The 26,818-nt window shown below is 54.9% G+C and overlaps 4 protein-coding genes across 10 annotated transcripts; 2 read left to right on the top strand and 2 right to left on the bottom strand.

Moving 5' to 3' along the window:
* Positions 1–865: 865 nt before the first annotated feature.
* FAM167B (family with sequence similarity 167 member B) lies at positions 866–11,411 on the bottom strand. Its single transcript, XM_090057426.1, has 4 exons — positions 11,277–11,411; positions 10,789–10,931; positions 4,826–5,129; positions 866–3,262 (listed from the first exon to the last, which is right to left on the bottom strand). The coding sequence occupies exons 2-4, from the start codon at positions 10,827–10,829 to the stop codon at positions 2,999–3,001; spliced, it is 609 nt and encodes a 202-aa protein (XP_089913552.1). The 5' UTR covers positions 10,830–10,931; positions 11,277–11,411; the 3' UTR covers positions 866–2,998.
* On the top strand, positions 5,144–15,707 carry LOC149859401 (myotubularin-related protein 9-like). 7 transcript variants are annotated; one of them, XM_090057418.1, is made up of 12 exons: positions 5,149–7,207; positions 8,023–8,323; positions 8,974–9,033; positions 9,822–9,930; positions 10,515–10,640; positions 11,220–11,393; positions 11,920–12,137; positions 12,469–12,633; positions 12,995–13,136; positions 13,360–13,580; positions 14,349–14,500; positions 14,617–15,707. In XM_090057418.1, exons 2-12 carry the CDS (start codon positions 8,127–8,129, stop codon positions 14,751–14,753), a joined length of 1,701 nt encoding a protein of 566 aa, XP_089913544.1. In that variant the 5' UTR covers positions 5,149–7,207; positions 8,023–8,126; the 3' UTR covers positions 14,754–15,707. The 7 variants fall into 7 exon arrangements, with proteins under 7 accessions (XP_089913540.1, XP_089913542.1, XP_089913541.1 ...); XM_090057419.1 differs by having other exon boundaries at positions 5,150–7,207; positions 12,472–12,633; XM_090057420.1 differs by lacking the exon at positions 8,974–9,033 and having other exon boundaries at positions 5,151–7,207; positions 12,472–12,633.
* A 149-nt stretch (positions 15,708–15,856) lies between these two features.
* EIF3I (eukaryotic translation initiation factor 3 subunit I) lies at positions 15,857–22,067 on the bottom strand. Its single transcript, XM_090057428.1, has 11 exons — positions 21,857–22,067; positions 21,649–21,741; positions 20,807–20,894; positions 20,214–20,279; positions 19,309–19,458; positions 19,072–19,199; positions 18,753–18,863; positions 18,167–18,256; positions 17,026–17,099; positions 16,746–16,838; positions 15,857–16,268 (listed from the first exon to the last, which is right to left on the bottom strand). Exons 1-11 carry the CDS (start codon positions 21,857–21,859, stop codon positions 16,187–16,189), a joined length of 978 nt encoding a protein of 325 aa, XP_089913554.1. The 5' UTR covers positions 21,860–22,067; the 3' UTR covers positions 15,857–16,186.
* TMEM234 (transmembrane protein 234) lies at positions 21,942–26,046 on the top strand. The gene is made up of 5 exons (XM_090057430.1): positions 21,942–21,973; positions 23,194–23,345; positions 23,822–23,888; positions 24,193–24,285; positions 25,907–26,046. Exons 1-5 carry the CDS (start codon positions 21,961–21,963, stop codon positions 25,981–25,983), a joined length of 402 nt encoding a protein of 133 aa, XP_089913556.1. The 5' UTR covers positions 21,942–21,960; the 3' UTR covers positions 25,984–26,046.
* Positions 26,047–26,818: the final 772 nt, after the last annotated feature.

Here is a 26,818-nt window from a genome sequence, read left to right as displayed (position 1 = left end):
AGGCCAGGTCGTGAGAGAGACAGGTAATGAGCCACAGGGGAACCGAGCCAGCTTTCCGTGACAGAGAACAAGGGCTTGGCTTTCTTCTTTTCTCTCCAGAGGGGCTGAGCAGCGAAGACATCATCTTCAGAGCCACTCCATGTTACCTTGCCGAAGCCCTACGCTCTGCCAGTGCTGACAGCACAAGAACCACAAAGCTATTGTCTTGGCTTGTGAGATCAAATGCAAAGCCACAGGTACCAACAGCCGGTTCTGCAAGAAGGAAGGCAGGAAGTCAAGAGAATATGACACAGAGCAACAGGAGAGAGAGGCTCGACGAGGGGGCCACAACTTCCATACAGGGCAATATGCCTGGGCACATGTCTGGGGCATTTTGAACAACAAGGACAACCAAAGGAGTGAAGCACCTCCAGCTTCCCCGTAGCCCAGCTGCAATCTGTAGGTCAGCAATTGCCCCGCAGACAGCAACACGCATATGGATGTTGCTGTAGCTTGGGCTCTGGCTAGCTGTCTTCGGAGAGACTTCTCCAGGGGGCTAGCAGAAAGGACAGGTTGAGCAGGAGGCAATTGTTAAAACACCCTCAATTCAGCACTTCCACGCAGCTGACCTAGCAACTTGACATCCTGTCCAGACTCCTGCTCATGTAACCGCAGACCTGAATTCCTCTCCCAGTTTGACTGGGTGTGGTTTCAGCTTCACTTCCTGTCCTAATGTTGCTCTGCTTCGTTAACATGCTGCTCTGACCCACCCCAAAGCAGGTTGCGTTTCAGTGGCAGGCGAAACAAGCCTCTTGCATGGCGTAGAAGTTTGCAAACCGCTTTAGGATATTTCAGGACCAAAAAAATAAATAAATACCATCAAAGCATCAATCAATCATTTTTATTGCTGTTATGGCAACTGTACAAAAAAAGACAGGTGTGCTTTGCAAAAGATATGTCAGGCTTTCAGCCTCTCTGCATCTGGAAAGTGGCAACAAAAGCATCACAGCCCTATTTCCCATCTGCCAGCACAGATCGTGAAAAAAAAAATCTAGTGTCCTCTTTTATCATCAAAAACACTGAAAAAATGGCAAAAATACTTACCGCTTTTACAATAAAGCATCGGGGCGGGGTGGGGTGGGGCAGGAGGGACGGGGACTCAGTCCATTTTTTAAGGCAAAGAACCCCTTTTTGTTTGAAAAAGGTCAATGGGATCTCAGTGTTGTTAAGCTCTGACAATCTTCCTGTATTTTCTTTGAAGGCATGGAGCCAGAAGATCCTTAGCAGGCTTCTTCACTGCACCAGCAGCAATTTGTTCCAACAGACGCTGTGGGACTCAGGGCTGAAAATTTGAAGCCGGGGTTTCAGGGTTCAGCTCCTTCACTAAGGGTCTGAGCTGAGCAGGGAGCCAGAACGCAGGGCCCCTGGAGTCTCTTCCCAGCTCTGTCCCCAGCTTGCAGGTGTCTTGGAGCAGGCTGTACTACTTTCAACCCATGCCTCCATCAGCAGCGGCCTCTCTCTTTTGTAGATGGCCCTCAGCAGAGGCTGCAAGCTTCCACAGATCTGGCACCGTGCTCCAAGATCTGTGGCAAAGTGTCAAATTAGGATTCACCACTCTCAGCCAAAGGAACAAACGCTCCCTGGAAAAATCAGCTTCCCAAACAAGGGGTCAGGGTGGGGACTGCAAGTCCCCGCAAGGTTGAGATAAAAAAAAAAAAAAACAAAAAACAAAACACGAAGTCCCTAAGCTGCAGGTAAGTCATCACACCAGCCGGAGAGAACATGAAACACAGAAGCTGCCATGCATGTGGCCAAACAAAGGCACCTGCTTCGGTGGGGCTGTTCACTGGCTCCCCATAGAGCCGGCACCCCTCTCATCTGAGGCCTCAGCAAACCCGAATGAAAACAGCAGCATGTAGCGGAAGCGAGCAACAAACCCAAGGTGCTCGCTGCCTTTTTCCTCCGCCATTACCAGGCAGCAATGTGGAGGGGGAGGGGACCGGCCCACTCAGCGCAAGGCTGGGGGAACATGGATTACATGGCTTGATCAGAAGTAATCTCCAGGCCGAGTCAGGCCAGCTCTAGGGGCTTCGATTCAGGTGTGTGGCACAGGGGAGGGAGGCCCCGTCTGTGCAAGCCTGGGATCAGACAGCTCTGGGGGCGGCAAGGAGGCTATTAGCACACGCGACACACAGAAGGCAAGCTGCCTTTGTACCGCCTTCTTTTCTTGCGGCACGGAAAGTTTGTTCGTGCTTTTCAGCATCAGCAAGCAGCCTTCAGCCACGTGGCATGCGTCACTGCAGCCACAGATGCTTCAGCAGCGATGCTCCCTCCCCTCCCACGACAGCATCACATGCTGCTGGGAAGAGCTGGCTCGCCTTGTGCACGCCACATGGCTCCAGGGCTGCTCACCTTGTGCAGGCTCAGGGTTTATGGCAAGTGCGGAGCTCTGTGCATCCTGGAGGTGCTGCTCCATACAGCAGAGACCCCCAGGAAGCAGGGACTGAGGAGCGAGAGGGCAATAGCCACTGCAGGGCAACAGGAGGCAGCCAATAGGCCAAATGTGATAGGAGTAGACAGGGCTCAGCTCCCCTGCTGCCCACCAGCCTCTGCAGCCTACATCCCTCCAGCTGCAAGGGACTGAGCTGAGGACTGAAGACAAAAGTGGGTTCTAGTGCCTAGCAAGGCGAGTCCAACTTTCCCCGCTCCATCCATGCCTCAGGTCCCAGGCAATCAGTGCAGCCCTGGCCCAGTCTTGCCAGGTCTGGTTTTAAGCAGGCTATTGCAGTGTCGCCAACGTGGTACACTCAGCAAGGAGAGATGAGGCACCTCTGGGCAATAGGAGCAAGCAAGGCAGCAGGATGCCAGAGCCAGCAGTCAGAGAAGCAGCCTGCAATACTGCAACCCCACACTGTTTTCCCTCCAACCTGCCTGTTGGGTTCTTACATTCAGCCTGAGCATCTCTGCAGGGATGTGTGGTACAGCTGCCCATGTTCAGGGCCAGGGGAGCCCAGCAGCCTCAGCAGAGGGAGAAGCGGCGGGAGTTAATGTTCATGCGGGTGACGCCGATGTGCTTGAGTGGTGTGGAGAGGAGGAAGGCAGCTTTGGGTGGGATGTTGCAGAGCAGGTCCGAGTCCTCCTCGCAGCCCTCCAGGCCGAAGGTGGCATCGTCCAGCATCTCCTTGTGCTGGTGGCAGGCCTGCTCCACCTTTAGCCGGTGGATCTGCCCTCGCAGCTGCATCAGCTGCCGTGCCAGCTGGTGGTCCACAGCCTGCATCTCCTGCTGTGCAGAGGGAAAGAGGAGCCATGAGGGGGCCACCACTGAGACTGCACTGGAGCCAGACACAGAGGAGCCCCGAGGGGGAGAGCTGCACAGCAGAGCAAGGCATGACCGCAGCATGCCCACCCGAGCCTTGCACTGCCTGTTCTCTCCTAGCTAGCACACATACTGTAGCACAGCTCACAGGCTTTAACTTCATAGCAGCTCTTGGGGGCCCCGAGCACATGCTGCTGCCTTTCTAGAGTGATTGTGGCTCCAGGCTGCTTGGGTTAAACATTACATAGAGCACCAGGCCTACAGCTGGCTTTTTCAACATACTCCCGGCAGAGCCACATGGGCAGCAGGATGAGCAGATGCAGCTAGACGTGGACAGCAAGCGGGACAGAGGCCCAGAGATGCACACGGAGATATAGGCAGCGGTAGACAGGAGGACAGAGACACAGACACACAGATCGGAGACATGCATGGAACAACACAGATGTGCAGACGTACACACAGCTGTACAGACACACGTGCTCTGAGATAGGCAGACAGATATGCACAAGGAATCGCAGACACGGGGACAAAAAAGGAGACATGTCATTGCAGACGTACAGACAAGGACACACAGACACAGAGGCAAATGCCAGAGTCCCACATCAACGTGCGCATGCACACACGCACATCCAGATCACTCATGGCAAAGGAGAATGGAACCAACAGCTGGGTCAAACAGGTAGCAGCACATGCCCACATCAAAGCTGCCCCAGGCCCTGATAAGCACTTGCTGCAGGGCATTTCCCTCGGGTCTGGATGAATCAGTCCCAGCTGCAGTGATTTCTCTTTAGCATGGGATGAAGCCACGCTCCTTGAAGCTGCTCTGGTTCAATGAGCCTCCTGCCCTCTATGACTCCAGCCCACGACGCTCTGCCACAGCTTTCCTTTGGATGCCCTCGACCCTGCCACCTGACAGTCCCAGAATGCACTGGGACAGCCCCAGCTGAGAGGGGTGATGCCGTGGGGCACCAAAAAATGGGTCAGACCAAAACTGGGTCACATCTGCCCCAGCCTCCCACTCGAGCAGAGGAAGCAGCCTGCCCTGCCGCAGCAGGGTACACACAGCCCATGTGCAGATGCACCCAGGCAAAGTGCCCCATGAGCCCCAGGGAGGGCACCAAAATGGCCATTTAGACCCCTCAAAATGCTCCCTGGGGTATCGACCACAAGATGCCAAAGGCCAGCTGGGCTGAGAGTCCTGCCTGGAGGAGCAGGAGGCTGCAGAAGCCCAAGGCTGTGGAGAAGGATCTAGCCTGGTGCTGCTCTTCAAATGGACACCCGTGGGCCACAAGTGTGACGACAGCCAGGCCTGGTACCAGGGGACTTGCTGAGCTCCTAGCCCAAGGCAGGGGCTCTTTCCCTCCCTGCCATCCTTAGACACCCCCTTCTCCATTTCCCTGCAGCCCTGGGGATGCCAGGCTGAGCCTGGCAGTCAGCATCCATGGGATCCTGGATCCAGGTTCCCTGCCTTCTCCAACCCCCTCTTCTCCAAGAGGCCACGTGCCTAGCAGAGCTGCTGGCGGTACTCACCAGCTCCTTCCTGAGCCACTCCAGAGCGTCGTCCATCGTGGCAAACCCACAGATGCCGCCTGACGCCCTCTGGGTAGGGCTCCCCTCTGGAGCCACGTCTCCACTCTGCTCTTCCTTGAGCAAGCCGATGGTGGCTTCCTTGGCCCCATTCCTCCAGGACTGGCTCTGCACCCGGGCCTTCCACTCCAAGTAGGAGGGTCTCCTGGTCTGCAGCTTCAGCTTGGCTGTCAGGGCCTTCACGCTGTCCAGGTTCTCCTCGTCCGAGTTGGACTCCTCTTCTCCCAGCTCCTTGAACTTCAGGTGGCTGAAGGACATGGCGGGACACAGGAGGAAGAGAGCAGTGTCACCCACAGGCTAGCCAGCTAGGTCTGCGTGCGTGTGCATGAGCTGCGAGCAAGTTATTTATCCCTGGAACAATAAAGGTTTGGAACTCCAGTGATAATTATAAACGAGCAGGAACTTTAATTAGCCAGAGGCCTGCAGAGGGATTTGTTTTTGTATTATTGTCTCCAGCTGGGAGGAGACACCCTGTTCTTTGAAAGGAAGTTTCAATGAGGATATAAAGGCCCGGAGGAGTGTAAAGTAATTTATCTCACAGACACTCCTTCCCTCCCCGGCCTATTATCAGCACAGAAATGGCACTGCCTTGATCTCAGAGCTGGGTGGGGAGTCAGAGTTGAGAGGTCACCAGGGACACAGAACAGCTTTGCAGCAAGAGGAAAAGAAAGCTACCTCTGCTGCACGAAGCTTGTGCCTCCAATTCCCCAGGCCCCTCAGCGTTCAGTCGATGGTCAGACTCACAAAGCATGCGAGAGAGGAGGGATCCAATATGGAAGCGCTGCTACAGAGCCCTTGAGAACCGCTGCAGGCAGCGGGGTGGGGTGGCATGGCAAAGGCTGCTGCCACTGCAGGAAGGTGAAGGTACAGCCGTGGATCCCTGCACCTGGCATAACACCTGTCCGCTCCCCGGGCATCCTAGGTGAGATGCCCATAGGCCGTCCTCCCTCCTGCTAGGTCCCCACTGCAACCACACTGAGCAGGCACTGAATCCAGAGGGATGGAGCAGCTGGTGCCTGTAAGTTTGCAAGGAACTGGGAGAAGTGGGTGCCTGCGAGTTTGCAAGGCACTGGGGCAGGGAAGAGCTCCCTTGGTTCCCAGGCTGCAGCACGAGCCCAGGGCCTTTTGCTCCTATAAATCTAATGAGAAATCCCACCCTTGGAGGGCTCTCATTGGTCACCCCCTTCCAGCTGTGCTCAGGGCTCCTGGCCAGGTCACTTTATCCAGTGGCTTATTTGCTTCTCCACAGCTGTGCCGTGTTTAAGGTGGAACCCAGGGGCCCTGGACAGAGTGGACGCCCTCCAGAGACAGGCGGATGGACAGCAGGCTGCACACAGCCTTGCCCACCCCCAACCCCAAGGGCTGGTCAACATGCAGGGAAAATGCCCAGCATAGGAAACCAGAGGTTTGCATGGGCAGCAGGGTGTCAGGGGCTGCCCTACTGCAGTGACAGGAGCCCTAGAGCTTGGGACAACAGAGAACCTGGTGCCAGCGCCCTGGGGGGCTGCAGGCAACGGAGGCTTGGCCGAAGTCCCGGAGGATTCTGGGCAGCTAAGGCTGGGCAAGGCCCTGGGAGACTTGGGGCACCAGGACAGGCATGCAGGGCTCCTCGTAAGGGCCGTGCTCCTCTCTGCACCACCCCGGCCCCCAGCTCCCTCCAGAGAGGAGGGATCCTGACTAGAAGTGGAGAGACTCTGCCTCAAAGGATTCCTTCCTCTTCAGCCCACACAATCCCCCAGGGATGAAGCAGCTCAGCCTCCCTCATCCTCCACACCAAGGCCTCAACCGCCCCGAGTCACCAGTGCATTTGTTCCTGTTTTCTCCAGAACTGGGAACCCCCTTATCCTCAGGACACGTGGGAAGGGCCTCCAGCCCACCACCCCCCGCTGTGGGTCACTGCTGGGCTCCTTGCAGCTGCCCAAGCCCTGCCGGAGCAGCCAGGCCACCTTAAACCCCACATCCTCCCTCTCTCACTCTTTCTGTTTCTGAGCCTCACCCACACGCAGCCTGCTCAGTTCCTGTTACTGTATTTCCCAACGAGCGCCTCCAAACATGTCTCGCTTATCACCAACTTCTCCAGCGCAGCAGCTGCTCAGAGGGCCCCCGCTCCCCCCGTAGGCAGCTGCTTCTCTGGCTCCATTGCCCGCCCAGGCCGCGGCACCTGTGCACTCCTGCATGCCGCGCCCTGACAAAGCGGCATTTTGCTGCCCTGCTCCCAGCACGAGGGCTATAGGTGCGGGCTCCTCTGCGGCACGACCTGCCGCGAGGAACTTCTGCGGCTCCGGGCCCTGGGTTGCAGCGTGAGGACTGCGGATCCCACAGCAGGTAAGGACCGTGGCCGTATCCCAGGCTTTCGGGGTGCTCTGGCTTCCTGCTGCTGCTTATTCAAGAGGAGGCTCCTCAGCCAGCTCGTGGATTTGGGAGCTGAACAGAGGCTTCCCCAGCACTTCTGTAGGGCTGAGAGGTTCAGGCTGATCTGCCTATACCAAGCCCATCAAAGGATGGCAGCTTTGGATCTGGTTAGGTCTAACACAGCCTAGCAGGGTGTTGATATGGGGTCCAAGATAGAGGTGAGTAGCAGGGTGGCGGGAAGTTTGCAGGAAGAGCCTTCTTCAGAGGAGGAATCTTGCACTGTAAAGGAGTTTTCTGGTGTTTGTACAGCACCTGGTGCAAGGGGGTCCACAGGCCCCGCTGCCATGCATGTGATGATTAAGTTGCTTCTTGCAAGATACTAGCTGCATTTTCACCTGCAGCTTAAACATACCTGATGCCATGAGGTCCTTTAAACCATCCTGCTGGCAGGGACCAGGAGCAGTGCACTGCAAGCAATACAGATATACAGAGAAGAGGCCCAGGGCGGGGAGCAGTTTCTCAGCCTGAGTACAGGCCTAGGAGATGGGAACTCCAGAGCATCAATCTCGTTCTGCCATTGCTTTCCTCTGGGATATTAAGTCATGTCCCTGTGGCATGCCTCAGTTTCCCCCTCTGTGAAGTAGTGTTGACATTGCTGAGCTCCAGGGGAGGGAAGGAGATGGTAGTGCCCTGGCTGGGGCTTGGGGAGGGAGGCTGCAAAGAAGAGGAGCTACACGCCTGCCGTGGGCTGTTCCCATCTCAGTCTGCATCTCCTTCTTCCTCTTTAGGGCTGCAGAAGGACTTTGTCTGGTTGTTGGGGGCCGGCTGCCTCTGGGGAACAGCCACGTGAAACGGTGAGACCCCATTCCCGGCAGGGGCTCGGCTTGTCCCCATGGAGTTCTCCGAGCTGATCAAGACTGCCAAGGTGGAGAACGTGCTGCTCTCATGCCCCGGGGTCCCAGCGATCAAGGGGACCCTGTGCATCACCAGCCATCACCTGCTCCTGTCGTCCCAGCCTGGCGGGGAAGGGGACCAGGGGACAGTGGAGCTCTGGCTTCTCATCCGGAACGTGGACGCCGTAGAGAAGAGGTGAGTCTCCCTCAGCCCCTGCCAAACGCCTCAGCAGCAGGAGAGATGAGCCTGGCAGATCCCCTGCCGTGTGGCAGAGCAGCCTGTAATGAAGTCACCCCCAACCCACAGCTCCCCACATCAGGCCCCCAGCCCCTTCCCTCTCATCCTCCCACGCAACCCCTTCAAGCTGATCCTTCTCCCACCTCCTCTGAGGTGGAGACATCCCTGTGGCTGGTGCAGAAAGGCGGCCGAGTGACTTCCAAGCCTGCCCGGCTGAGTAAGGGGAGGAGGGTGTCTGTGCGTGGCTGGAGCTAGGAGGGTTCCCGTGGCCCCACTCAGGCACCCAAGATCACACTGGACAAGGCAGGAAGCTGGGGTCCAAAAGATGCCCCTGCTGCTCAGCATTCACACCACTCCTGCAGCCCCTTCAGTGCCCCGAGTCCTTCCCAGGAATCCAGCTGGCTCTGCACCAGGCAGGCCACGGGGCCCTGGTTGGGATCCCAAACTTCAGGTCTCAGTGCCAAGTGTCCTATGAGCCCAGCTGGACACAGAACAATTCACTCTCTCCTCTCCTTCCACTCTCTGCTTCCCCCTGCCCCCAAGCCTGCCATCAGGGGCAGCAACCCCCAAGGCCTGCCCAGTAACCTCTCTTCTTTTCTGTGACTCAGTGTTCAGAACCTAGGCTGGTACCAAAGCACCAGGACTAACAGCTCTCCACGAGAGACCAGGTTTGGCTTTTAACCCTGTATTGCCTTGCTAATCTTCATTTGTGCTAACCGGAGCCCAGCTTCCTGTCCGGGCGGCCATGGTACCCGCTTCCCCCTTGTCTGCTGCTTTTGTTTTAACAGCTTGCACCCCACAGAGAGATGGGAACAACTCTGGCCTTGCTGCTTCAGTGAGGACTAGGGCAAAGGCAGCAGGTTTGGGCCCCATGGTGCAATGAGGGAGGAGGAAAGGCAGGGCTGGCAGAAAGCAAACAGCAACTTCATGTTAGCAGTCAGGGATGAGCCTGTAGCCACAGATAACTGATCTGCCTGGAAACCACAGCTGCTCACACACGTGCGGTCACACATGCTTTAACTCACATGCACTAATGATTCTGGTCATAGCAACATGTCCCTCACAATGAGGCACACGCTCCTACTTTGCATCTAGGTACACATAGCTCCCCCTCCCTTTCCACATGACACCCCCCATGCCAGCTTGAGCACAAGCAGTACAAGCTAGAGCCCAGCGCAGACCTCTCCCAAGCCAGCCTGATCTCTCTGCCCAGCCGCTTGAACAATAGGGTCACTAACAGTGTCTTTGCACGCTCTTATCTGCCTGCATCTATCACCTGCATTCATCACGCGCTTTCTCATATACGCATACACTTATGTTCACCCGCCCCCCCCCTTCCACACACACTGATCCAGGCTGTCACCAGCAGCAGCTGGACTCCCCAAGAAGGGGAGGGGGAGAAATAGCCACAGAGCGCCTGACTCTCTGCCCTCCCCCCATATCTGGCTTCTCACAGGCTTGCCAGCTCCTCGGGCACCATCACACTCAAGTGCAAGGACCTGCGGGTGTTGCAACTGGAGATCCCGGGCATGGAGGAATGTCTCAACATTGCCAGCTCTATCGAGGTTAGCTGGTGCCACCTGGGAAAGGCAACAGCCGGCCAGGCACTCCAGAGCAGTACCTGACATTTTGCAAGAGCAAGGCCCAGCTGTGCCCGCCTGGTGTTTGTTTTGCAGTTTCCTGTGTTAAAGATAAATAGGCAGCTCCCCAGGCTCTGTTTGCACTGGGCTGGGCTTTGGCTTTCAGAGGTACCTGCTGGGCCCATCCCTTCAGCCCAGCAGCATCAGACACGGGCACCTAACCATACCACAGCTGAGAGCTGTGCCCTGAAAATTCACCAGGGTGCCCTGAAAATTCACCAGGGACCCCATCCTGCTCCCAGCCAAGCCAATGCCCAGTCTGCACCATGACTGGAAAAAGAGAGACAGGGATCAGGCATAGCACGTGCTGTCCTGACTCAGCTGTGGGCTGCACATGCAAAATACAGGGGCAGGAAGCAGGACTGTCCTCTGGCAGGTGAACCCCAGCAGCTATACTGCAGATCCAGCATGGTTTTGCTCTAGCCCTGGCCTGGCATGTAGCCAGCACTGGGTGGACACATAGGTCCATATAACTCAGCTAGAGACCAACTCCTCTGCTCCTTCCCTAGGCCCTCTCGTCCGTGGAGTCGGTGATGATGATGTACCCATTCTTCTATAGACCCCAAAACATGAAGCTGGAGCAGGGCTGGCATCCCTACCCACCCCACCATTACTACCAACAGGTAGTTGCGGAGGTAAGCAGAGACAGGCAGCAAGGGCAGTGTGTGGGAAGCAACTGCACTGCTCCAGAAGCCATGGAGGAGGGGAGGGATCAGAGCCCTGCGTGCACTACACACATGGCAGGCCAGGGCAGCTTGGGTCATTCCAGAACTGTCCCCTCACCTCTGGCGCACAGAGCAGGGAGGCTGGCATTGCACCAGCATGGAGATGGGCCACACCTGGTGGGCTGGGATAGGGAAGGCAGCAGCTGGGTCTGATCTGAATGAAGATTGCCTGGACCACACTGAAACAGGCCCGAGCTGGCTCTGGACAGGAAGAAGGAATATAGAGACCTTCACTGGCTGGCCAGATCAGCAGCCAGACACTTACCCCCAGGCAACCATTTCATGAGGAACTTCAGGAGACAAGGCAGCTCCACATGGCCAGGTGTCTGCATCATACATTTCCCCAGCTATCTTGGCAAGTCCCCCAAGCCAGGGGTGGCCCCTGGAAACTAAGCTGGCCTAGCCCAGCACTGGGTAGGAGATGGTCACCATTCCCCTCCCTGGGGTGAAAGCCATGGGGACCAAGCTTGACACAGCTGCCCTTTCTAGACAAACGCTTGGAGACTGAGCAGCGTGAACAGGGACTTCACCACCTGCCCAACTTACCCATCAGCCATCACTGTGCCAGCCGTAGTGGATGATGAAGCCTTGAGGAAGATCGCCCGCTTCCGCCAGGGGGGCCGGTTCCCCATCCTCAGTTACTATCACAAGAAGAACCAGACTGTGAGTGCCATCCCCTTCCCGCTCCAGCTCCCTTCCTGGCACCACAGCCGCACCCAGGCAGGGAACCTCTCAGCCCAGCAGCTAGGGCACTACATTTATGTGGGAGCCTCTCTGGAGACCCAAACCACCTTGCAGCCAAAATGATCCATCAGGAGTGATCAAAATGCAGCCACTTCTGGGGTGGCACAGTTGTTATGCAGTTCTCTGTAACAGTACAAGTCAGTCTACAAAACAGCAAAGAACGCCACCCCCCAGCAGACGGCCAAGGAAGCAGAGTTGAACTACAGCATCCCACCCAGCACCGACCACCCTGACCCTGTAGACCCTTGGGGGAAAAGGGGGGGGGGTCTCCCATTCAGCCACCAAACAGGCCAGCTCTTGCTTAGCTTGGAATAAGGCAAGTAGGACTTTCGCTAGACACCGCAGTGACAAGCAGATTAGACTGGGGGCGCTCCTTGTCTCTCATTAGGCTGGCACAGGGAAGGGGCTGGTTCAGCCCAGCTGCCCCAGCATCTCTGCCCCACAGGTGATGCTCCGTAGTGGCCAGCCGCTGATGGGCCCCAACAAAAAGCGGTGCCAGGAGGATGAGCTGCTGCTCAAAGCTGCGCTGTGTGGGAGGGCACGTGGCTTTGTCATCGACACCCGCTCAGCCCAGGCTGCCAAGCAGGCCCGCATGACAGGAGGTGGCTCTGAGCCCAAAGCTGCCTATCTCGGCTGGAAGAGGCTGCACAGGCCACTGGAAAGGTCGGTACTTGATCCTGTGCAGCACCTAGTGCTGAGGCTGTGGGAAAATCCACCTTCCACCCTGTGCACATGGATCTCTGGGCTGGGCTACGGGAAAGAACGGCACTAGCATTCATTAGCCCCTGCCTCATGGCCTGGGGCTGGGCAGAGCCCTGGCCTGCTCCTTTCAGGGCTGACTAATGATCTGGCTATGCTGACTCTACCACCCCCCGGGGACCAGGGGTGGAGGCTCCTTCCTTCCCCTGGCTGGCGCAGACTCTGGGCAGGAGCCCAGAAAGCATCACCCCACTCTGAGCCAGGAACTGCAGCTTCTCTCCTGCCTCCCCACAAGCAGGGGCCGCCCGCTGCAAGAGAGCTTCATGAAGCTCGTGGAAGCCTGCAATGACCCATCCCTCGGCATGGACCGCTGGCTGAGCAAGCTGGAGAGCTCCAAGTGGCTGTCCCACGTCAAGGCAGCGTTGAGCACTGCCTGCCTGGCCGCACAGTGCATGGAGAGGTGAGATGTATGGGGGCAAGGAGGGGCAAAGCCGGGACTGCCGTGCTGGGAGCCCCACTTCCCTCTGTAGGTAGCAGCCTGGCTTTCCCCTTGCACAGATCCTGGCTGAGCAGGAGTCAGCCTGGGTCACCGAGCGGGGCAGGGCTTGGTCCCCAGGGACAGGACAGGGCAGGCATGGGCTGCGTTCGTGCTCCCCACGGGCCCAGACTGCCTGTGCAGCTGTGGCAGAGACAGCCCCGCCAGGCAGACAGCTTCCCCACCACTAGCCCTGTTCTGCTGCTTCCTCCCTCCCTGGCATGAGCTTGCCCCTCTCGTGGGCAGTGCCCACGTTTGTCACCCACCCCATTCCCTTTGCTTTCAGGGAAGAGGCCTGCATCCTGGTGCACGGAGCCGAGGGCACAGACACCACCCTGCTGGTGACGGCACTGGCTCAAGTGATCCTGGACCCAGACTGCAGGACGCTGGTGGGGTTTCAGCACCTGCTGGAGCGGGAGTGGATCCAGGTAACCCAGCTCCTCAGCCAGGGGGAGGGGAGGTGACATTGTCCCGGAGCAGCCTGGCTGTGGGGAAGGAGGGTGGCATCTCACCCCTGGAACTGCAGGGCAACCCACGAGACCTGCCCCACCCCAGTCCTGATCCCCCAAGGCCCCCACTGTCCTGGGAACGACGAGGCAGCCCATGTCTGGTGCTCCCCAGCTGATGGGGCCCCTGCTCCCCGTTGAATAGGCAGGGCATCCGTTTCACCTGCGCTGCGCCCACTCCGCGTACTCGCATGCCCGGCTCAAGCAGGAAGCCCCTGTCTTCCTCCTCTTCCTGGACTGTGTGGGGCAGCTGGGGCGCCAGTTCCCCTTCTCCCTGGAGTTCAGCGAGTGCCTCCTGCTGGCACTGTTTGAGAACAGCTACGCCTCCGCCTACGGGACCTTCCTGTGCAACAGCGAGAAGGAAAGGCAAGTGCCAAGTGCAGCCCCCACCCTGGCAAGGACCTGGGCAGTGGGGATGAGGATGGCATTCTCCACCCCAAGCCCCAGAAGGGGTGGACTTGCTGCCAGCCTGGAGCATCATAATATGCACTACAGGGTAGCAGGGATGTCCCCCAGGGCCCTCGACCTCTTCATCCCACCAGGGCCTGCTAGTAATCTGATCTCCACCGCTGAGGCCAGCTGGACCCAGCTGAAGGATCACCTGGGAGTGAAGGCACAAACTGGGTGCTCCAGTGATACATATCACACCCTCGTGTCTCCTGCTCTCACTGCCTCAGCACAGGCTGCCAGGCCACTAGGGAGGCAGGGCCTGGGCTTTCACACCTGGCTGGTTCCTCAATCCCTTAAACCTGCCAAAGTGGCCTGGGTTAGGGAAGCCAAGCCTCAGGATGGAAGGGATCTGACACAGCACTTGCCCATTGGTTGGCACAATGCAAACATGCCTCAATGGAAACAGCTGAGAGCTGCACCTAAGGGGAGGGATGTTCCTACCCCCACAACATCCCCTTTCCCTGTGGACACAAAGCCACTTGTCCCCCTGTCAGGCAGCAGCCTGTGGGTGACACCTCCTGGGCAAAATAACTGCCACCCAGTTTCTTACCCAAATGAAGGGACTTGAGATCTCAACTGACAGTCCCAGCATATAGCCACATGCCCAAGTCACCAACAGGGCTTTGCCCTAAATCAGGCAGCCCCTAGTCGACCTCCAGGGCCCTTCACTGCACACACTTGCAGGTGCCTGTGTAAAGTGAGGGAGACGACGCACTCGCTCTGGTCCTGGCTGAACCAGCCCAACCAGCAAAAGAAATACCTGAACCCCCTGTACTCGTACAACGCCCTGGTCATCTGGCCGTCCGTGGAACCCCAGAGCCTGCAGCTCTGGCAGGGTAAGTGCTCCGTAGGCTCCCTCCCCACCACCACACACACCCTGCAAGGGCTTTGCCTTCAGTAGCCAAGAACTCCTGGCTGCCCTGCAGTAAGTACTGACTGCTTGTGTCTGCAGGCTTGTTCCTCCGGTGGATCCGCTCCTCCCAGTACCTGGATGAGGCCTGGACAGAAATCCAGCGACTGGTGGAAGGCAGTGAATTGCCACCGAGGACCAATGGTGCTGCTCATTCCCAGCAGCTGCTCCCCCACTGATCTTACCACAACAGAGAGGAGGTTGCTCCAGGACAGCTGATGACTCACGCACTGCCAGCCCCCAAATCCATCATTTCATCCTCCTCCAGGGGGGAAAAAAACAAACTGCTGCTTTTCACCTGGAGCTTTGTGCTGGTCACAGGCTCTGTTGGAGCTGTGGGAAGCCTCGACTGTGAAGCCAGGCTCCGAACTGAGTCTGCCTGGCGCAGAGGCCAGTGGGTTACCTCGAGGTATTACAACCAAAGCACAGCCAGTAAAATGGACTGTTCTCACATGGTCTCCTCCTGCTTTCAGTGCCTGGGAGCAGTGGGCTGCTCCTCAGGGAGATGGCTCCATTCAGCCCATATATGCCCTCCCTCTACTCTAGGATAGCCAGAACCTCACTGACACCAGGCCAGAGGCTTAGACCTGGACTTTGAGAGCAGGGTTGGGGGTACCAGGAAGATCAGTTTGTCCAGCAATCCCATTCAGTGGTTTCTCCCACAGGGTGGCTGGGCTAGAGGTTTTGCCTGCGTCTCCCCAGCACTGTTATCGCAAAGCAGCCAGAAAAGTCAAACGCTAGATCCATTTTCCTCAATCCCCTCCAGTCTACACCTCACAGCCCAAGCGGCAATATCCACCTGAGCTGCAGTCAGCAAGACACTGATACCTAGAACCAGGCTCAAGCAGAGGGCAGAGAAGCACCAAGTCCCCCTCACTCTACATACAGGCTGGAAAGGGATGCAGGGGAGAGGAAGGGCTTGCAAAAAACCTTTCCCAGGGCAGGAAATAACTGTTCCCTGAGGAAAAAGTTGGCTCAGTCTCATGCCTGGCTCACAGACAAAGCGATCAACATTGCATGCATGTCAGCAGGAAGGAGAGAGCGGCCAGTCATTGTTTTCCAGCCTATTTATGGCCTAAGCAATTCTGACCATTTGCCTGGTGTTAAACTAGCAGAACTAGACCACAGTCAGGGAAGACAGTCCAAGGGTCCCAGCTCCTCCTAGGCTAGGAAGGCTCAGTATCACCAGTGTATGGGAGCAAGTCACCCAGCATAGCTGGAAAAGCAGAGGCCACTGGACTGGGTTTTTCCCAAACCACCAGCAGAACCACGATGCACTGTCTCAGTTTATGAAAGATTTATATTTATTATTTCCTTCGGAGTTTATTTTCCCACCGATTTATAAATATCCCCAAGGAGGGCAGGAAGTTAGTGGCCTGCAAAGCAGACAAGCGGACCGATCCCTACTGGCCACATGCCGTCAAGGCTACCTCCACGAAGCATCATTCCCATGCCCATCACAGCTTACCCATGACCTCAGCACCCACTGCTTCCCATGGGAGCTGACTAACCTGGGCCCTGCCACAGCTGCATGAGAGGAGATGGGGATTGGGGGATGACAAACAATTCAAAGGGAAGGGGGGGAAATGAAGGAAGAAGCAGGGACTGTGCTTCAAGCTTCAAACTCAAATTCGAAGTACTGAGGGTCGAAGTAGTGGATGCGGACGTAGCCATCCTCACCGCCGCTGCTGTAACTGCAGGGGAGTAACAAGGAGAGGTCAAAACTCCAAGGTCCCTTTGAGGTCACACCACCCTCAAATCCAGTCTCCCTGTCAGCACCCCAAAGGCCCCACTGTCTACATGCATGCACAGAGCAGCAGTTTAAGGTATGATCCTAGTTGGCTGGTCTCATCTTTTCCAGTTGCCCTGGTGCAGACAGGCTCTAAAATACAACACTGGCACCCAGTCATATCTATATTAAGAGTCACTGCATATACAAAAGAAAGGCTGGCTCTGCCCTCCTGCACAGGGATGGGGGCAAGCGGTTGCAGCTTTCTCAGTGTTCCAGGATGAACCATGGGTTTAGGATACTGCAGTGCAAGATCATGACACAGCCAAGCAGGTCAACGCTGGGGTGCGCTGGCAAGGAGGGGGTGGAATGTAGCCCATTAAAGCCTGAGTCCAGCCTGAATAGGCAGCAGTGACTTTGAACCCCACAGCAAAATCCTTACCTCTTTCCATCGGGGTGGAAGGCAACACTGTTTATTGGACCAAAGTGGCCTTTGATTCTCCCAAACTCCTCTTCAACACCCAAGTGGAAGAATCTGGGAACAAGGAAGAAGCTCTGGTCAGCAGCTTGGAGCCCCAGTCAGGCATGGAGAGGGTTGTCTGAGGGCATGCCGTACTCCATGACCAACTCTTTCTGCTGCTTCAGAAGGTAGGCAGTAGCACTTGTCATCTGCCCTCCATGCCCCCATCTGCCTTGGCACTGAAGGAACAAAAGGAACTAACCTTGCTTCAAACTTGCCAATTCTAGTAGAGGTCGTGGTCACGTCCATGGCCTCCTGTCCACCACCCAGGACAACCTGCAAGGGGGAAAAAAGCAGCCAACATACTTAGATGCTGCTTCAAGACCACTCCTGGCAGGTATCAGGCTCCATGTACTCAGCAGAGCAACTGAAGCAGAGACCCATGAGACGCCTGCTCCCGTCAGCTTGATCTCCATGGCTAGAACTCCATGACAGCTGCTGTGCACCTCTTACCTTTCAGCCACACTCACTTGAGAACCATTTACCAAGCCCAAAACAGAAGGCCTAGAACTCATCCCTGTAGGGCTTTCACAGACTTCCTAGCCTGGGCTCATACTGCACTGCTTACTCCAGCAACACTCCCCTCCCCCGACAGAGGAATGGCAGGAAGGAACACTCCAAATAGCAGCTCCTCTCCAGCTGTTCCTATCTGCCAGTGCTGCAGTTGCACAGATGCTTAGACTGGCAGCAGCTAAAAATAACTCTGAGAGCCAGCCAGGCTGCCCACACTCCTCTTCTCTGACACGCCAAGATGGCAGGAGGTTCCATCCTCCTCGGTTTCTGCTGCAGGTTTCAGCCTAAGTAAATCCCTCTTCTTCCCTCCCTGTCACCTCTGCTGGAAGCTACAGCGGAAGAAACAGTTTGAATTCAGCCATGTCTCTCTCCACATCTCCCTCCCATCCCCACTGAGGCAGGCTGAAGAAGTTTCTTATGCACCAGTGATCAGCCTTTCCTGAGCTAGTGCAGCATCTCAGGCTGCAGTGCCAGGACTCACCATGGGGCAGCAAAGAAGCTTGGAGATGCAACACTAAAGGCACCATTGACTAAAGTTCAGGGATAGAAGAGGAGCCACCAGCAAGCCCTGCATGCAGGCACGGGGGTATAGAAGGGACATGAATATATTGCAGGGAATAACCCTGCACTGCCCCTGAAAGATGGAGGAAATTATGCCATTATCAGAGTGTGATGCAAGACACTGATTGACTGAACGTTCTTTAGAACACGATCTGGCAGTGGGCAGAGTCCCCATCTCCCCACCCTCAGTCTTTCTTTTCTTGCCACAATGCCAGGGCTTGCCAAAAGGGAGGCATCTACAATGCAGCAGCTCCAAGGCAAACACTTACATGGTCAAAAATGGGCGAGAGCGCTGCAGAGTTCACGGGCCGCTCCGTCCGGAAAGTCTTCAGGTGATCGAGTGTAGTGGAGTCGAAGAGCTAATAGGCAAGAGGTGCAGAGGTGACCCTGGGAATGAGCTGGGAGAAACGGCAGCCAACACTACCAGCCTGTCCCAAGGTAATACCTTGGAAAGGGCCTCACTCCCCCAACAGCCTGAACAGCAGCTTCTGCCCCTGGACAGGGCTTATTAGTGCCACGGGTCCAGAACAGTCTGTGGTAAGGCTCCTGATTCAAAGGTTTAAGTCCCAAAAAGATCTGCACATGCTCCAAGAAGAGCAGCACACAGTGCCCCGTTCCACCTCAGCTCCGAAACCATGGCATGATTGCCTCTGCCTGTCCATCTAGCCCAGGCAGCCCTCTCTTTACAGGGCTGTTCCCACTAAGCAGACATTTGCTTTGGTGTAAGAGAAGCTTGGGTCCACAGTTACCCACAAGTTTCTAGGGAGAAGCTTCAAACAGTGGAAGGGGAAAAGAAGCCAAAACAGCCATCTCCCTCAGCCCTCGAGCCACTGGGTGGGTCAAGAGAGGTCTCACCTTGGCTGTGTTGTCCTTGGAGGCAGTAATAAACATGGTCATGTCCCGTGAGGTCTGGATGTCGTTGATTTGCTTGGTGTGCTCTTTGACATTTGTGAGCTGCTCCCCTGACTGGGACCAGACAAGCAGCAAAATTAATGATCACCCTCCACCAGCACCAGAGCCCCAGGTGCACATACCTTCCCCAGCCATCATACTCCAGTGCCCCTTGCCCATACCTGTACCATAGCTCACAAAAGTCCAGCTCATATGCCGTGGGATGCCCACCATATAGCCCTCTTCCCTGCCCTCAGGCAATCCTGCTCTGCATCACACTCACCTTGGCACTAAACTGGTTCAACTCTCCATTCTCATGTCCTGCGATGATGAATTCCCCCAGAGGGCCCCACACAGCACTGGTGATTTTTGACTCACTGCATGGGATTTTCATGTAAGGCTCATCGTTCTCTAGGGAAGGAAGGAGTGGCTCAGGCACAACACTGCCAACTGAATTGCTGACAGAAGGTACCATCAGAGCCTCCCCACCCCCACGAAGGCATCTGCTTAGGCTCCGTACCAATCTGACTGGAGTCCCGCAGGTCAAAGAAGCTCACAAAGCACTGATACCCCATCTGCTTGTCCGTGGAGAACATGATGATGTTTCCTCCAAAATCAAACCCACAGGTTCTCACAGCAGAGCTGGTCTTCACTAAGGCAAGCTGTTTTCCTAGACACAGGGCAGAGTCTCAGTGGACAGCTCCAGACCACCACATTGTGTTTCACACCATCAATTTCACAGTTCACCAAGCAAAGACAGGAAACTAGAACAGGGTGTGGCCAGCAGTTTTAACTACCTGTAAGTCATTTAATGCAAGTTCCAGTCTATTCTCACTGCTCAAGTCCCCACTGATTAGTGACCTAGCACAGCAAGTGATGTTTTGGGCTCTGAAGAGGGTCTCGCAGCAGTCTCCCAAGTTGGTAAACAAGCACCTTCACGCTTCACTACAGGTCAGAGAAGCATGCTCTTTCAGCAGGCCTCCACCCAAATGCTTTTACTCAAAGGGATGGCACCATTTCAGCTACTGAAATATCATTCATGAAAGCCAGGGTGCACACACGTAAGAACTCCTTTTAAGTTGCTGGATGAATTATGCACTCACAAAGCAAGGACCAACCATTCTGGTCAGAGATAAGGTGAGTGCGTCTGTGCAAGTTTCCCCACCACAAGCATCACCTCAGCACCAATTCCAGGCTGAAGACATCAAATCAGATCAGTTTGGATAGTGAAGAGGGCAAAAATATTTCTTAGCAGGTAGGAATCAGAACACGAGCACACCCTTCCAAGAGTGGCCTAAGGTAAATTTAAATGCGCCTTTGCTGAAGTGAGAAGCCAACACATCACCCTGCTACTCCCCAGCTCATGGACTCAGCTGTGCTCTAATGAAAGGCTTGAAAGATCCTCTCCCCAGTAGCTTGTCTTACCTGTTTCACAGTCCCAGAGCCGGCAGGAGTTGTCTGCAGAGCCTGTAAGCACATGCCTCGTGTCCCCTGAACCACTACTTAAGGAATGTCAACAAAGTCTTAGTGCCCATCACCTCAAAGGAGCCAATGTTCACATACTAGAGTAGGACACAGACACACAGAGGACAGGTAACAGTTTCAGTGCACACATCAGGAATGCGACAGATGCGTGTTAAGTAACTTTTATTCCACAATGCTGCGGCCAAATATTCGTGCCGTGCGAACCAGGCTCCTCTCGCATTTAGACAAGCTTTTGCTTTGCATTTATCAACTACTGTCTGCAGTGGCAACAGAAGATCGCTTTGCAATGATCTTCCAGGAACCCCAAATTTCACCAGCAACCTGAGTATGTCATATCAGCCTGCAGTGGTGAAGGATAAGTGTGGCTGGGGCACAATGGCATGCAGACCATTTCCCATTTCAAAAGAAGGGGGGAAAATACAGCAGAAAGTAAAGAAAAGAGTACGATACCAGTTTGGACAAAGATCCCAATGATTGCACTGGAGAAGAACCTGAAGACGACAGCCAGACAGGCTGTGGGAACCAAAGGATACAGTCTGCATCCACACACCAAACAGCTCCTGTGTGACCATTGTAAGTGCCAAGCCTCTCTCCGTTGACCGAGTACCAAACATTGACAATCTGGAGGAACAACAGAAGGAAACTGAGCATCCGCTTTACCTGCTATTGCTGGGTACGCAAATGCCACTTCGCGTCAAACATGAAACTGCATGGAGGATCTCAAGGCTTGCACCGCAGCACACACAAATGCAAGAGGCAGGTTATCGCAGCCCAAATGGGCCGCAGCGCTGGGAGGAAATGAGGAATGGGGGACGTAGATGCAAGATGCCGAGTTACAAAGACAACAAGCGCACAAGAAACTCATTGCATTCCTTGCGCTAACGAGATGCCAACGTCTCTACAAAATCCGGCGGCTGGCACTGTATGAGGGCAGACAAGAATACACCAAATGCCGGGCAGAGATGGGGGCCTGTTGGGACGTAGAAACAGGCTCAGAGAAAGCATCCGACAGGTGCCGAGAGACTGACACACAGCGGCTGCCTCGCATAGAAACACGGGAGGAAGAAATATGCTTATCAGTCAAGGTGGCAGCTGGACCGGGGAACGAGATTCATGGATGTTGGGGGCTGGACGGGATCGGGCCCAGCCCCGCCCCAGGCAGGAAGACACCTGGGGTTAAAGAACGGACTGGGGGGGGGGGGGGGGCCCACGATCTGCAAGGCCCCGTCCAGCCCCTAACGACTATGAAGTTGGGGGGGGGGATAAGCCTCAGCCCGGGGGCGGGTGGAAACCAAAACACGTGTCCCGGGCTCGGGCAGAGCGGCGAGGGGTTGTTTTGGGCGGGGCCGCTCCGGTTGTGCGGGCGGACACTCACGGGGTCCTTGGCGACAGTGAAAAGCAGGTCTCCCTCGCGGTTGTACTTGAGCTGCGTGATGGAGCGCTCGTGGCCCTGCAGCAGGATCGGCTTCTGCGGGGACAGAGCGGGTCAGCCCCGAGTCCCGCCGGCCACCCCCGCGCCCGGCCCAGCCCGGCCTCCCCCGCCCCGACACCGACACCGACACCGACACCCCTCGCGCACCCACCATGGCGGCGCCCCTTCCACACCAGAGCGCGGGGCGGAAGAGGAAGAGTGGCAACCATTTCCGGGTCAGAGAGCGCGGAGGCCGGAAGTGAAGGCAGTGTTGCCATGGCTCCGCTGGGTGAGTTTCCTGCTTCCGGACCCTTCGGGCACCTGCGCCCCCGGGCGGGTGGTCGACACTGGGACCCGCCCCGGTAGGGCAGGGAGCGGAAAACAGAACAGCAGATCAGACAGGGAGCAGGAAGCAGAACAACGAATCGGACAGGGAGTGGGGGAGCAGAAAGCAGAGCAGCAGATGAAGCATGGAGCAGAAAGCAGAGCGGCAGCCCAGGGAGTGCAGGCGGGAAGCGGAGCAGCAGATCGGGCAGGGGGGCGGAAAGCAGAGCAGCGGGTCAGACGGAGCAGTGCATCAGGCGGGTGGGAACGGAGTTGCCGGGGGTGCGGGGCTCACCTGTGGCCTGCCAAAAAGGTGCCCTCCCCCCCGAGTCAGGGCCCTGCAGGGAACCAAGTGCAGGAGCCCCGTGTCCCTCCCGCACGTGGACGGTACTCCTTGTTTCTCCCAACGCCCCACCTGATTTCCATCTGCACCTGAAATCAGGCAGGAGGCAGGGGCTGCAGCACCTTAGAGACTGACTAGTCCAGAGGTCTGGGCTACTTGGTCGGACAACACTTACGACAGCTCCTGTCTGGCTGAGCCTCTCCGCCTGCCACTGGTGGTTAAAGCTTCTAATTATTTACTAACAAACGGCGCCAATGCCACTAACACTTACACGCCAAGTGCACTGGCCATGTGACACAGCCGATATTAAAGGGCTCTGGGCCAAGCAGCTCACGACCCTCCTCAGACTCCTGATGCGACAGCAGCGATCGTTTTGATCTCCAAAGACATTGGCCAGATGGTTGGCAGGAGGCTCCCTGGGGAAGGGGCTTGGGAAGAAACAGTGGAAGGGAAGGGAGGAAGATGTCTGGGAGTGGGGAGCTGTCCAAGCAGGTGAGACCACGTGGAAAACAGCAGAGCTTAATGCAAGCGGTAAGAGCAGGGACCAGGGCCAAGGGAGCTGAGCACACCCACAAGGGGATGCATCAGGCAGGGGGTACGGAGCAAGGAGCAGAAAGCAGAGTAGCAGATCAGGAAGGGGATGAGAGTGGCACTTGGGGCAGAAAGTGATGGGGGTGGCAGGCACAGGACGGATATTCAGGACGTGACCAACCTGCCCTTCTGGAGCGGGGGCCAAGGGGCAGCCTCGGGCTCCAAGCGATAATTCAAGCACTAAAGGGAGGCATCCGTATCACGGCACACGGATCCCCCCTGACCCGCGGCAGTCTCTGGTCACGTTACAGGGGAAGTGTCCATGCTCGTCCTTGTGGCTGTTCTGTGGGGTGGGACCAATCCGTTCCTGAAGACGGGGACAGAGGGGCTGGAGAAGGTGAAGCGAGAGACCCGGCTACTCCAGCTGTTTGCAGAAATGAGATTCCTTTTCCTCAATTACAAGGTACGATGCTCTCCCCTGGAGCGGGGGCTCCTGGGTAGGGAGCACGCTGAATGGCTGTAACTTACTCTGAAGTTTTACTGTGCATTTTCCTAGCCACATCGCTGTGGTCTGGGATCGACAGCACTGCTTGTTTGATTTTGACATTTTGTGACATTTCATTTAGCTTGCGCAGGACACTACTTTCCCTCCAAGGATTTCCAAGCACTTGGCAGCTATTCATTAACCAAGTTGCCTCCCACCTCTCCTAAGAAATTATGGTGATCCCCCGTTACTGACTAGAAAACAGAGGGGAACTTATCACATTAACAGGGATTCAGTGGCAGAGCCATGACCTAAATGCTGGACCTGCTCCCTTTCAGAATAAAACTGGTTCTCACCCCTTTCATGGATCCCTGGTGTCCTTCCTTACATAATCCCTTCCTATGTTTACCCTCATTTCTTCTCCAGTGACTTGATATGTTGTGCTCTCCTTGCAGTATATGGTGCCGCTTGCATTTAACCAATGTGGATCTATACTCTACTATGTCACATTGGCATCTGCAGGTCAGTGATTGCTGTCCCCTTTCCGTGCGGAGTGGGAGGGTTGAGACTATGGGAAGAGAGTTTGCAAAAAGTGCAGGCTGGATTAATAATTGTATCCTAGATTAATTCTGAGCTCAAGGCAAGAGCAATCAGTTGGGCATATTGCAACAGCAGCAGTGAAGTCAGTTATAATGCTGAGCATGAGTTTTACAAAAGTGTTAGTGTTTAAGCTGTGTGTTCTCCCTTATTAAAGACTTACCTGGCACATACACCAGTAATTATTACACTCCAGGTTAATGCATTAATATTACCCATTCCATTTCAGACCTCTCCCTAGCAGTTCCTCTCTGTAACTCTCTGGCTATGATCATCACCCTAATAACTGGAAAGGTCCTTGGGGAAGACATCGGTGGTAAAAGTAAGTCATGCCTCAGTCCTTTTATATAGGCACTCTGCACCCATTTGACTCCATGCCCTGAATCTTTGTAGTGGCCTGGTTCAGCAGAGTCTTCTGGGTAAATCACAATCCAAGGAGCAGAGATTAGGGGTAGTTAAATAATTCACTGTGTCCTGGGTTGGGGATGGATTTAGTGAGCTCCTCTCCCTTAGCTGTGGGGCAGTGGTTTGGCTAATGCTACTCCATCATGCATAGTATAGCACGACTCTGTGCCATCTTTAGTAACTGTTGTCAGACTGAGACTTGAAACCAGAAGCAGGACAACTCTGCTATGGGTCACTTGCTATTGTTACACTAAGAAGTACAGTGTGTTACGCCACAGTAGATAACATGGTCCTGGGGGTCTCTTAGGGGAGGAAGCTACTCAGTTGCAAACATGATCATCCTTTACAATGAACTGGATTCTTCACTTGTTGTTGGGAGGGAAGATGAACTTGGCAGGACAGGATTCCTGCAGTGAAACTCAAGTCACAGGGAGTCGAGGGCTCCTAGTACCTCAGGTTTGGGTTTTCATGGGATAAATTATAAGGGATGCATAACAGAATTAGCAATTGCTCTGGTACAAGAAAGGGATGTTTCCTGCACACCTAAAACACCAATGAGGAGTCTTTATTCCCATCTGAGTCCATAGAGCAACATCAGTGTAGACCAGTTCCCTTCATAAAAACACTACAAGCTGGAGAACATTAGCTACTGCTTGGAACGTGCTAATAGCCATCAGTAAGCCCATGCCAATAGCTGCATTTGTATTTAAACAGAGCTGTTGCTAGCACAGCAGTAATGCAGTCTCCCTGACTGGGAAAAAGGGTTCTTGTCTGTCTAAGAAGTATGATGCAGTTCAGCACAGCATATTTGCTCTCCATAGTACAATTCTGCAAGGCAGCTCACATACAAAATCCTGCACAGCAGTGGAGGGAACCTCTCTTAGAATCTGCTTTCAACAACGATGAAGTCTGATCTGGTACTAGTTTAGTCAGATCCCATCCAGATTTTACACTGTGATCTCCAGAACATCTTGGACTCTGTGAGGACACGACCTGATGGACTTGTCTTGAAGCTTATCATAAAATCATAGAAAAGTAGGGCTGGGAGGGACCTCCAGGGCTCATCTAGTCAAACCACTGCCTGAGGCATGAACATCCCTATCCAAATCATCTCATACAAGCCGTAATCTAAACTCTACGTAAGATTACCATCAACCTTGCAACAATACAGACCTAACACCATAACCTGGCACAGGTAAAGCAGGTGTGCTACGGCAGCCAACGTCCTGCTTCTATGAAATGTTGTTAGTTTATGCTCAAGAGATGCTGGGTAGAAGACCATGCCCCCAGCCGAGAGGGGGCATGGTCCTCTACTCATGCATCCCCCACCCCAGTCTGTACCTGTCTGGCCATGGAGGAAAAATTACTTTCTGACCCCAATCTGGTGATTGGTCTGACCCTGAGCAGAGGGGCAAGACCCTTTAGGCCAGGAGCCTCCAGCTTTGGTCCCAACAGGAGTATCGGCACACCCCAGTCAACGTCCCCAAGCTTCATGAGTTCAGAGGAGTTAATTTTTCTTTTGCATGTCTTTTCCCTAGGGGCCATGGTAGGAATGCTGCTCACCGTCTTGGGGGTTGCCCTCTGTATAGCTGGTTCTGTGAATGAGAAGCAGTGATACATTGAGAGAGAGAGAGAAGAAAAGAACATGCAGAAGATGATGCTTGTATTTGGGAGCAGGTACCCTACCCTCCCTGAACCAGCACTGAGCGGCACTGTCCAGGTTTGGGCCCTTTTGGAGGCTGACTGTTGAGAAGTGAGCTTTTCTAGCTGGATTCTCTTTGTCTTCATTGCTCTGTGACACCAAGCCTAGAATACTTGGCTTTTGAGACCTCTGTAAAAAGCCATGCCTGGGTTTTCTTCAGCCCTCCATCCTGGTATCCAGAACTCTGGCATTGTGGGAAGCTTGTGAAATAATCTGCATTTACTCCATTGCACTAATTGAGGCACTGGCATTTCAAAGCCCAGGCAGAGTGGGTGGCAATCACAAAGAGGTTATTGTGCGAGTCAGCACCTGGGTTTCACTGTTAACAAGTTGTGTCCTTACCAGATAGTGTGTTTTTAAAAAAAAAAAAAAAATCAAAATACTTCAACTCTTAATTAGGTGACTCACTGACTTAGGAACAGAGAAAATGCTCCATCCGGTTGACTTAGCAGAGGTAGCTGCAGCTCAGCCATGCATACCTCCCTCCCAGTTAAATTGCAACCTTAGAGTATTTTGGGGGTCATCAAGACTGAAATAAACTCAGTGGTTCTTGCTTTAACTCCTCCTGGGTTCTCTCAGAATGTCTCTTTGCATCTCCCTCACACTGGAAGCTCTCTAGGACAGGAACGCTTCTGAGATGGTCTTGTCCAGCGTTCAACACAATGTCAATTGCCAAGTCCTCTGAGCTTGTCAGAAGTGAGACTATCTATTAAAAATATCCTCTGTTTCATTAGAACTCTGACTGATA

This window comes from Crocodylus siamensis, chromosome 7 (assembly GCF_052110815.1).
Source record: "Crocodylus siamensis isolate JL-2025a chromosome 7, ASM5211081v1, whole genome shotgun sequence".
NCBI lineage: Eukaryota > Metazoa > Chordata > Crocodylia > Crocodylidae > Crocodylus > Crocodylus siamensis.
This window is presented reverse-complemented; position numbering and strand designations above follow the sequence as displayed.